The sequence below is a fragment of the Parus major genome, chromosome 6, assembly GCF_001522545.3.
Source record: "Parus major isolate Abel chromosome 6, Parus_major1.1, whole genome shotgun sequence".
Taxonomy (NCBI): Eukaryota; Metazoa; Chordata; class Aves; order Passeriformes; family Paridae; genus Parus; species Parus major.
The window spans coordinates 20086732-20098511 of NC_031775.1; the positions used below are offsets into that span (position 1 = coordinate 20086732).

At 47.9% G+C, this 11780-nt stretch overlaps 1 protein-coding gene across 7 annotated transcripts in view; it reads left to right on the forward strand.

Moving 5' to 3' along the window:
* Positions 1 to 8315, forward strand: part of ENTPD1 (ectonucleoside triphosphate diphosphohydrolase 1) — a 43337-nt gene extending 35022 nt beyond the window's left edge. For all 7 annotated transcript variants that reach the window (XM_015633328.3, XM_015633325.3, XM_015633329.2 and 4 more), the window contains 7 exons: positions 251 to 401; positions 1255 to 1414; positions 2049 to 2285; positions 2819 to 3079; positions 4054 to 4173; positions 4355 to 4492; positions 4636 to 8315. In XM_015633328.3, the coding sequence (XP_015488814.1) occupies positions 251 to 401; positions 1255 to 1414; positions 2049 to 2285; positions 2819 to 3079; positions 4054 to 4173; positions 4355 to 4492; positions 4636 to 4842 (1274 nt within the window). In that variant the 3' untranslated portion in view covers positions 4843 to 8315. The remainder of the gene's footprint in view (positions 1 to 250; positions 402 to 1254; positions 1415 to 2048; positions 2286 to 2818; positions 3080 to 4053; positions 4174 to 4354; positions 4493 to 4635) is intronic.
* The last annotated feature ends 3465 nt before the right edge of the window (positions 8316 to 11780 follow it).

Genomic DNA, 11780 nt, shown 5'->3' on the forward strand with positions numbered 1-11780 from the left:
CTTTTCTCAGCCCTCACTGCTAGTTCATAGCCTGCTTTGCAGAGAAAGGGTGGCAGATGCTGGGCACTGTGACCACCCACTATGTGCACTGGGCTTTGTTGGTGCTGCAGGATTTCTAGAGCTGCTCAGGAATGGTGTGGTTGGACCTGATTCTGCTGCCTGTGATATGGTTTAACACACCTGCTGCTCACAACAGCATTCTGGGGCTATGCTTGGAGTCTGAACAATGAAGTGCCTTTACTTCTTGCAGGCCCTGGGATCTCAGGTTACTCCCATGCCACAGAGAAGGCAGGTCCCTCTCTGGCACAGTGCCTACAACAAGCAAAAGAGGTGATTCCCTCAGCACAGCACAAAGAGACACCCGTCTACCTCGGAGCAACTGCTGGCATGCGGCTTCTCAGGTACCGCAGGGCTCGTCCCCTTCTCCTGCAGCACTGCACCTGGGATGGCCATGGCTGTGCACTGGGGCCTCTGGGGAGCAGCCCTTGGACAGGCTGCCAGCTCACATTGTGCCCAGATACCCTCCCCTGCTGCTGACCTCTCAGAGCCCCGAGTCCCCTGGACTTTTCCAATGCTTCCCCGCTCGCTCCAGCCTTCCATCATCTCCTGCATCCACATGCAGCACTGACACCAGGAGATCAGCAGTGCCCGGGCTGATGCCTGGACTTCCCCACAATAAAGGGATGCTCAGACATCCCCACAGCCTGGTATTAGGCCTAATCCTGGATTTTTGAGCCCAAACATGCTTTAACTCCCCACAGAGGGCCATTAGAGGCTAAGGCAACTTTATAATCACATCCTCCTTTAATCAGAATTTGTGATTTTCATGAGAGTGACACAGACCTCTTCTGGCTAGCACAGGGAACTGATCTTAGGTATATATTGCCTAGGAAATCTTCCTGGGAATATCTTCTGGATTTCTTCTCTAATTTCTTCTCTAATGGTGACAAAAAGTGAGAGGAGTCTCCACAGTGCAATTCCTATCAGGACACATGCTACAGAACAAGAGCTCTGGTCTCTGCCCCAAGTAGTTACCACTCTCAGCTGTGGGGTCTGAAAGTGTCAGAGCTGGTGGCAGCTGTGCTGTCAAGGTGTGACAGAGAGGACCATGGCCAGCTAGACCTGGATGACCCATACGAATGACTGGTCTCTCATCCTTGACACTTGGTGGGGAGTTGCAGCCTGCCCACTCAGAATAAAGCACATAGAAAGCTGTCAGCCAGAGTTACTCCATCCTTTCTCCCATTCATCCAGGTTGCAGAATGAAAGTGCAGCAGACAAAGTCTTGTCCTCAGTAGGAAGCACACTACGCTCAGCTCCCTTCAACTTCCAGGGTGCCAGAATCATCACTGGTCAGGAGGAAGGAGCCTATGGATGGATCACCATTAACTACCTTCTGGGCAATTTCAAGCAGGTAGTGTATCTATAGCAGGTACCTTTGAACCATTGGTTTGCAGCCCTTTGTAAGTCCTGCTTTGCAAAAGGTGTCACAGGCACTCCCTTCCCTTGTAATCCATTTACCAGGGAACAGGAAGCTGAACATCTTGCCTCAGCAGTAGCTGTGAGTACATCCTGGTACTTAGTGCTACCAGGATGCACCACTATAGTCAGCCTGCAAGCACTGAAATAAAACACCAGCATCTTCAATAATTTTGCTTGGGTACAGCATCCTTCTCACTTCCCAATCTAAAATATTTCTGTTTCTGAGAAGTTTGACTGTGGTTCTTTCCTGTTGAGCTTATAAATCTTCTGAGAGCTGAAATAATAATCAGACTGTTTTTTCTCATAACAGTAGTATTAGATTTCATATTCTTTGCCCTTCTGCAAACACTTGGGCATGATCCATCTTCTGTATTTACAAGCTTGCATTTTTCTTATGTCTTGTTCCAGCTCTCATGTCCTCTCCAGGATTTCCCATGTTTCCTGTGTTCTGTGCTTCTGCTTCTTTCCTCACAGTTCTTTCTCTTTTTCATTTCTCCAAAATAAATCTTCTCCATGCCCAATATATCTGGTTTACTTAATTTTTTTTTTTATTTTTTTTTCCCAAGTCTGGCTGGAAAAAGCTTCTACACTCCCTGAAATCCTTAAGTGAGACATCAGGAGCACTAGACCTTGGAGGAGCCTCCACACAGATTACCTTTGTATCAAAGGACCTCTCTTCTGAGTCCCCAGAGAACCAGCTCTACTTCCGTCTCTATGGCAAGGATTACCAAGTGTACACACACAGCTTTCTCTGCTATGGGAAGGACCAGGCCCTGCAACAGAAACTGGCCATGGACCTACAGGCAAGTACATCCACACCTGTAATTGAACAATCCTGGACCCTGCCAGCTTTGGGATACTGGTGCTGTAAAAGTTGTTGTGTGCCAGCTCACCTCTTAGTCTGGATTAGGGAAATGTCATTGTTCTCCAGACAGGCTGGGCACGAGTGCCCAGAGAGGTGACAGTCCATACTTTCAAAAGTACTACTGATTTGAGATGCCTCAATTCTTGGACATGGGATAGCAAGAGAACTAACTGCATTTAACTGAAGTACTCAGGGGAGGTGGAATTTTACCATCTCTGAGAAACCCAAATCAACAGCACAGCTTCACAAGCTGTGACTTAAAATAATTTGCCAGGTTCCTTACAAGGAGGCTGTGGCAGTACCCAGTTCTCCCCCTGCACAGCCAGTGCCTTCAGCCATCCTTATCCCTTTGACCTGATGTGTGTCCCTGGATGAGATGTACTGTGACAAGTGCCATCCTTCCTTGTGGTTGTTTCCCAGGGTGTTATTCTAGAGTAAAGTGTAACAGCTTGGATTGATTTTTTCTTTCAGACCGTGGAGAACAGCAGTCTCCCCGACCCATGCTTTCACAAGGGTTATGAGAGGACTATAAATATTAGTGACTTCTTCAAAAACCCTTGCACATCAGACAAGAAAAAGCAGTTACCTTTCAGCCAGCTGTACATAAAGGGAGAGGGGGACTATCAAAAGTGCCGAGAAAACATCCAGAAACTCTTCAACAAAAGCAATTGTCCTTATTCCAGTTGCTCCTTCAATGGGATATACCTACCTCCATTACAAGGGGATTTTGGGGTGAGTCTTCACTCATTCTTCAACTCTCTGTAATCCAGAATGTCAGAAGAGCAGAAATTCAGAGTAATGCTAGAGTGTGTTCTTTATGACTGAGCCAGGAAATCATTTACAAGATAGTTTTTTGGACATGTAACTACAAAAGTAGTGCTGCACTTGCTGTGAGGACAGTACTGGCCTACCAGTACTGCACTGTTACCATTCTAACCCATCTCCTTGGAGTGCTCTGTTTACTCACTTTTAAGCTGTCTTTCCTGATGTCCAGCACCGGAGGCAGGAGAGCCTGCTGCAGGCAGGAACACTGCTCCTGCAAACCTTGTCTCCTGAGCTCAGTGGTGGTACCAGATCTGAAACTTACCCAGCAGTGTCTGAGTGCCACTGAAACCAGTCAGCTCACCTATCTGCTTCCCTGACACGATGAGGAGACAGTGCACGCTCTGAGCACACATGATGTGTGACACCATGCTGACCATCAGTCCCAGAGCTGCAAGAGCTCCTCAGTGATTGTGAGGCTTTCCAGGGAACTGCTAATACAATCTTGTCCTGTTCCTAAGCTGCCTCCTGCCTACCAGCTACTGGCCATGGTCAGAAATGGGGTTTCTGGACCTTGGATTATATGATGGGGCTCTATACAATCCTTTCAGACAGTCACCTCTGCTCTTTGTGGTGATGTTGGTTGCACACTCAGCTCACCCAGCTGCCAAAACAAGATCATGGTTGTGATGGCAATCAGTGTTCACTGTGTGCCACTGGCACACCTAAAGTAGAGAGCTCACAGAGTTCTTCAGGGTATCATAATTCCTACCTCCATGTCTCAGCAGCTCTGAGCCATATGTCTCAGAATGACATCACTCCTGAAAACATTCCTGCCCTTGTGTGTCTCATGTTGCTTCTTATATTTCTCTATGTATAAATAAACTCATTTTCTTTTGTGTTATTTGTGGCCTAGTCAGATTAAAAGAATCTTTCTCCTTCAGGCTTTTTCTGCTTTCTATTTTGTGATGAACTTTTTGAACCTGACCAGTGAACCAAACCCCCTTGCCCTGAACAAAGTGACCAGCACCATTGAGAGCTTCTGTGCCCGGCCTTGGCAAGAGGTAAGCTGCACTTGTTGCCCTAGACTGGGGCTGCTGATACTTTTCTGTAGGATAAATGGCTGGGGTTAATTTCCAGAACAAGATGGGGAAGATCCCCTCAGCACCTGCAGTGGATGTTCAGGCACAAGCTGGAGCAGTGGGAAGGTGTGTTTAACAGCCTGCTGATTGTCTCCTTCCCTAGGTGAAGACAGCATATCAGCACATCAAAGAAAAGTACCTGAGTGAATATTGCTTCTCTGGAGCCTACATCCTCTCTCTCCTGGAAAATGGCTATGAGTTCACTGAAAACAATTGGCAAATGATCCACTTCCTTGGAAAGGTGTGTTTCATGGTGGGCAGGGTTGTACCCCAGCAGTTCTCTCCAGCCTCTGCTGCACAGCCTGGCCCTTATCCCCAGGAGTGCCACTGCTCAGGAAATGCCATGGGCAGCCTCCCAGCACTGATTCTGCTCTTCTGTTTCAGATTGGCAGCAGTGATGCAGGTTGGACCCTGGGCTACATGCTGAACCTGACCAACATGATCCCTGCAGAGGAGCCAGCCGGGCCCCCTCTCTCCCATGGCAGCTACGTGGGGCTGATGGTGCTGTGCTCCCTTGTGCTGGTGTCTGTGCTCCTGTTTGCCTGGCTTCTCTTCCACAAGCCCAAGTGCCTGCAGAAGGGGATTGTTTAGGAAGAACCTGAGGGGAGAGGACCCATGTCATCCTGGCTGCTCAGGGCTCAGGAGACCCCAGCAGAGCAGAGTCCCTCTCACTGAAGCTACTGACTGTACAACAAGGGCATTTATTTCTTCTGAATCACACTTGCACTGACAGATGTTGGGACATCAGGCTCGCCACCTTCTCTGCCAAGGACAGACAAGCTCGTGTCCCCTCCTTGAGTGGGTCGTACTCTCATTCAATGAAACTTTGCTGCTTGTTGGTTTCTGCCTTGTGCACAGCATTATAAAGAGAAAAGTGGCAGCAATCTTTGGGAGCCAGTGCTCCTGCAAGGGTTATCTCAGGGTCACAATCCCACTGAGCTCTTGGGAGCTGTCACATACAGGGTGATCCTGCTCCTTCTCTGCTGAAGCTGTTCCCAAGAGCCCTTTCTGCACCAGCACACCTCTGCTCACCTCCCCACGCCCTGAGCTCTCACAGCCCTACAGCTGGCTACAGCTCTTGCACCTGACTGGCCCCTGAAGGCGGGTCAGGCTCCCAAATGCCACTCTGGGAAAAGAAGGGATGAGGATGAAGAAACCGAGCTTGCTTGTGGTCATCAGCCCTTAGCTGGGTTCTGCCGGCTGTCAGCTCCTTTTGCAGGTGGCAAAATGCCTTTTTCCCACGTCTTCCTGATGTCATTGCTGGACCAAAGCTGGCTCGCTGTTGCACTGAGCCATTCCCACATCCCTAAGGCACATCAAGCCACAAGTTCCCAGCCAGGCATTGCTGCTTGTTGTAGGAAGTCTTGTATTGTACTGGTTCCTCGGCCAGAAGTGATTATTTATGCCTGCAGGGACTCTGGTGTGACCAGTGTGCCCTCAGGTACAGACCCACTGAAGCAATCCAGGGTCACTGTGCTGATAACACAGCAGCCTCCAGTTTAAGGAAAGTGTTTATCAGTTAATGTTCCTGTAGGCAGCTGGCAGCAGTTAACCAGCATGAGTATGCACAGATTGAACCACTCTTTCCACCAGCAAAATTAATGAAATTTTGCCATTCCTTTCCTCCTAGCACAGGTTTATCCTATGGCCATAAGACCAGGGCTTGTGAGTGCACATACTGCAGCCCATCTTCTAGCACACAACTAGGATGATGCCACTGATTGAGCTTATTAATCACTTTCTTCCGTTTTTCCATTTCTTAGTCCAAAAAAAAGAGAGGTAAGTCAGAAATCAAATTTTGTAAAAACACTTAGAAACCACTGGTGCCTGTCTGCCTCACACAAAATCTCAGAAATCTCTTCTCCAAATGACCTGTAAATGTGGAAGCAAACAGAAAGCAGATATTGTAGAGAGAGAGGAAGGCATAGCAAATGCCCATCTGCTTCCCCGAGCAGAGGTGCAGGCAGTGTGGAGGGGGTCAGGATGTGCAAGCCCAGTAATGCCCTCTCCTTCAGGCAAGCACAGACACAGAGCTCTCCCAGTCTGTCCCTCTGCGTAATCCAAGCTGGAAAATGTCACCCAGTTAGTTCTACTTCATGCCTGGAAGTAGAAGCCCTGATATATTGAAGGACCTAAATGTAAGGAAAAAAATCTACCCTTTTCTTTGGGCAGATCGTTGTTCTTCTAAAAATCTGTCTTATTTTTGCTCTGAATTAGCTGGCTTCAGCTTCTGTTGGATCTTGTTCTGCCCACTTCCAAAAGACTGAGTAAGTCTGTTATTAAAATCCCTTTTTAACTTTGTTGGTGCTTGCAAGTTGTCATTATATCATATTAAATAGATTGGTTTTCAATCTGTAAAGTGTCAGTCTCTGCTGACCTCACTTGCAGCTCTCCATTTCTTTTAAAAGTTTTATGTCTTTCTGAAACTTAGACACCAAAGTTTTCAGCAGGTAGCAGAGTCACTAATAGTGTATATATCTGGTTTTGATCTATGCTCTATGTTCCCTATTCATATTATCTCTGGTCCAGGTCTGTTCACTTAACAGAAAATTTTTAGGCTTTTGAGTCCAGCTGGGCTATTGCAACTCAGTCTTTTTTCCCAGTCATTGCATTTCAGAACAGCCTCTGTCTCACATCCTACATCACTGTCTCTCAATATGAGCCATTTTTCCTTCTGTATGGCTCCACTGAAACACTTATTATTCAAAGAACATTGCCCCAAGCAGATTATCCAGCTCAATCTGCAAATGACCCTTCAGCAGCTGTGAGTCCATTGACTGGTTTTTGTTTATCTGCAAACACATTGTGATGTCTGAATTCAGCTAGGGATGCAGTCTTCCCTCTGTTGTTTGCAGCAAAGATAGGCAGATGAGAGATGAACAGCAGGTTCTGGCCATGGCTGGAAGGCACACAGGAGAAACGTGGGATCAGAGCTGCTTCTGCTGCCCAGACAGCCTCATTTGCAACACACCCCATCCCGTGCCACCTTCCTTGTGTACAGAGCCTTTGTAGCAGAGCAGATGCCCTGGGGAAGCTCCTCGGGTGAGCTGGCACATCCCTTGAACAGCATGGAAACCTGCAGAGTGGAAATTCCTCTCCTGAGACCTCCTTGGGGATCTGGCAGCTGCTCGGTTGTGTCCATGATGAGAACTGGCAGATCCATTAGGACATGTCAGAAATAGATGCAAAAAACTCACGTGGAAGTCGGTGTGGAAAGAAAAGTTTGTGCCAGTCTGCTCTTCTTGTCCCTGCTAAGGATTTATGCCACAGGAAAATGTCCAGTATCTGGGAGAAGAGCTTTTACAATGTTCTGAATCTGAATTGCAAGTCCCTTAATATTAATATTGTTAGCTCCTGATTCTGGAGCCAGGAGAGCAGCTAGCATCTTGACTTGCTCCTCCTGTCTTAATTATCTCACTTTTTGGTTTGAGTTTTGGGGTTTTTTAAAGCTTTAATTGTGACTTGAGTGCAACCTAAAGGGCCCAAGCTAAAATAAATGCAAAATATGTTACAGTATTTTTAAAACTTATTACTTTTAGACCCTATTCATAAATAAATCTCTCCAGGATAAGAACTTCTAAGGTGACAACATGCCAGTTGAGCAGTCTGAGCCTCCAGGAATTGAAGGCACCCTGTCAGGGTGAGACCATTGCATGTCTCTGCCTGGTAGTGAACATTCACAGAATGGCCTATGATTGTTTTCTCTCCATTTCTCCTGTTATTGCAGGACTTTTTTCATGGAGGCTACTCAAAATCCTTGGTCAAAGAGTTCAAGTTTATGAACATTCATTTCTTTGCTTCTGTGTTGCATCTGATCCAGCTGTATTCAACTCAAATGTGTGTTCCAGAGCCACCCAACATGTAACTAAAGACCATTAATGATAGTGGAGGAAGTTTCCAAATATGCCAGTAATAATGTATCATTTCTCTTGTTAATACAGTTCATCTGCCTCACTGATAATTATCTGTGCCTTATTTCTAATTTGATAGCTTCTGGCTTTAATTTCCAGACACTTCCTGCTTTACTATTTGGCTTTTCCTGGGTAAAGCATCTTCTAACATCACACGTTCTTGTCTATCTCATATTTACTCACTATTCAGCTCTGCTGCACTGCCAAGACTCCAGACCGTGGTCTCTCCTGAAGAGAGAGCTCTCCTGGGCTCCTAGGAAGCTCTGAGATGTGCTGCAGCAAGGTGGGATGAGTGTCTCTGGTTTGGGTTCAAAGGTTGATTTGTGCATTTTTGGGGAGGTTCCTTGCAGAGGGATTTGACAGGTGCAAGGGCAGCCTGGTCTCGCTGGGACTGATGACCTCTATGAGCTCTGCCATACTCAGCCAAGTGTCAAGTGTGGGGCAAAGCTGTTGAAACATGCCAGAAGAGAGAGCCTGGGTACCTGCAGCACTCTCACCTCTTGCAGGAAAACTGCTCCCCACCACAGGCTCTAAGTACCTTTCACTCTCCCCCCTGATAAAGCTGCCTCTCCTCTGTGCACAGGCTACAGCTGATTTCTCCAGCCCTGCACAAAGCACAGCGGGGCCTCCACTTGGAAGAAAGCTCTCAGAGGTGGGGCCATCACCTCTGCACTGGAAGGCTGATTTAAAGTGTTGGCGCTGGCCAGGGCTTTCCAGTTTCTCCCAGAGCAGCTCTGGGCCGGATGTGTGCCCCTTCATTCTCCACCCCAGTTCTTCCCATGCTCTGTGCCAGGCAGGATGTGCAGGCTCTGCAGGGCTGCCAGCTTTGTCACAGGCTCAACAGCCTGTTCAGGAGGGACTGGGGAGGGCACACTGAGGATAACAGTCCCTGCCACCCAGGCCATGTGTTTTCTTTCTGTGGCCCAACCCTGAAGAAATGGATCTTTGTTTTGGTGCACACACAAGCCTCTGTATGCTTATCATAATAAAGACTTCTGATCTGATGCCAGAAAAGTTTTCACGCTGTTTTCCAGAAGATGGGGGTTTGCCAGTAGTGGAATGGAGCATCTGGCACTAAACATGGAAAAGTCCTGAGATGGGATTTTCTCTCTTGCCAGTTCCTCGATGCTCTCCTGGGTCAGCTCTGAAGTACCCGATGGATGGGTAGCATCCCCTCCTGGTAGAGAAAGGCACTGTGGTCTTTTCCAGGCTCTGGGCACCTCACACAGGTTGCCTCACTCCTGGGAAGGCTGCTCGTGCCCAAACCACATCTTTCTTTGCCTTAGCTTCAGCCCGACCTCCTCAAAGCAGTTTGTTCACCCGAGCTCTGAACTGGACAGAAGCAGTCCCCTGTTCTCATTTCCCTCCTCCAGGCAGCCCCAGTGGCATCGTGCTGGCACTGCAGCCCACCTTCCCAGCCCCCTGAACAGGTGAAGGACAGTGGGGCTGTGTCCCTTGCTCACAGGGCTGTATGTCTCTGCGTGCAGCCACAGCCACAGCTCTGCCAAGGCAAACAAAGCTTGTCATACTTGTTATTTTTCTATCAGCATGCACTCTCCACAGCTCGCTCATTCTTATGGCTATTAGCTTGAACTTTCCTCAAATTTTCCAATTTTCCTCTGTTAACAATATGGCCAGGACTAAAGTGAGCCCATCAGATGGAGTCTTTCTATGGCCAGTTCCAGTGGAATCAGCTCCTTGCTGCCTGTGCTCATCAGCAATGCAAGGGTGGGGGGACAGGACTTGCATTCACAGTCCTCTCACTCTCAGCACAGTGGCACAGAGCATTCCTGCTCCCCTTCTTTTTCACACAGCCCCAAGGTCTTCCATTCTTGAACATCTGGGTGGGGGATGGGGGAGTGTATGATCCATCCCAGATGTATTAACTGTATTTTCCAAATGAAGTCTTCATTTACTTGCTTCACTATTTCTAAGTTCTAACATCTTCTATTGTTTGTTTCTGCTTTCATTGCTGTTTTGTAAAGGCCATGCTAGGTCAGATCAAACAGGCAGCACATTGGCACTCATCTCCAGCTGTGTGGTGCGTGAGGATTTGGAGGCATAGTTAGGGAAACAGCACAATCCTTTTCTTCCACCCATCAGGGGCTTAGGAAATTTGTGATCAAATGATTGCTTCAAGATCTGATAACTGTGGGTGCCCCTGTTCTCTATGAATTCATCTTATCCTCTTTTGCACTCATTTAACTTTCAGCTTTGATGATGTAATTCCATGGTGTCTTTTGTGCAAAACTATTTCCTTTTGTATGCTTTAAACCTGCTGCCTGATAACAGGCTGCCTCCATCCCAGTGCTGTGGATAACGCTGACTAACTCTCCAGACCTAGAAGTGTGTGAGATGGGTTCTCCACCCACATAAGATTTTGCCCATGGCTCCTTTTTAGGCTCTAATGCTGTGGCATTTCTTTTTTTACTGTTGTTTCTCACATCAGTGCTGCGTGCCTCCATAGGAAAGTGAGAGCTTTCCTCATGTGTCCCTTGGCAGCACTGCAGTTCCAACTCTGCCACTGCTGTCCCAGGCTACTGAAAGCAGCCTAGGAAGGGAAAGGGGAGGGTGAAACTGGCCAAACATGGGGCTTGTGCTATTTTACTATAGCCCTGCCTAGCACTCTCTGGCTGCCAAGTAACACTGGGTAGTGCTGGAAACCTGCCCATGGCTCTTTCACATGGCCTTCATTGCTGAAGCCTGTGGAAAGAGCAGCTCCACAGGACCCCAGCAGCCCTGGGAGCAGGGATGTGAAGGAGGTGAAAGCATTTCCCACTGCTGTTGTGGGCTTCCAGCTTTGCAAAATACCACCTGACATGTCCTGCTGTAGGGACAAGAACTGTCCTACCATAGCCATGCTCACCATGCCACAACTTCAGCTACTTTGTCTTGGTTTCTGGCATGTGCTGGAAGAAGCTATCACCTCCAGCACTGACTCTTGTTACCTGGCTGCAGGTGACTGCAGTGCCACTCCTGCTCCTGAACGTGTGCTGCTTTCAGATCAGCTGACAAGCAGGGATGTGGGGGGAAGCAGCTTAACTGGGAGAAGGTATTAACATGGTTACTGCTATATATGTATAATAGATTTCTTTTTCAGGTCATGTCTTCAAAAGGATATTTTTTCAAAAACAGGGGTTAAGAGGAAATTTCCCAGATGGGGCAGAAGACCAAGAAGGCAAAGGGTCAAGGAGAGAAAGGATCACTATGATGGTGCTGGGGCAGAAGGACGTTGGATATGGGAAAGTCTGAGTAAGCCAAGTCATGAGCAGGCAATCCATGTGCCTTCACCACCAGCCTGCACTGTTTGCATCAGAGGCTATCAACAGCAGCTAAGGGCTATAAACAGGGACTCCCCTGGTTCTACCACTGCTCTTCCTGAAGCAGAAAAACAGGAGCCCAAGCAGATGTGGAGAACAGGTAGGAAGCACTGGGAGAGAATGCTTTGCTGTGTGAAGCAACCCTTGAGACAGAAATTAGAGCAATGCAGCACAGATCCACCTCAAGGCTGAAGGGAAAGCAAATGTTTGGCATGGCACTGAGTATCCTGGGCAGCCCTTTACTGATGGCCAGAGGAGCTCCTCTCTAGCATGGCCTGGATAGAGCAGAATAGCATGC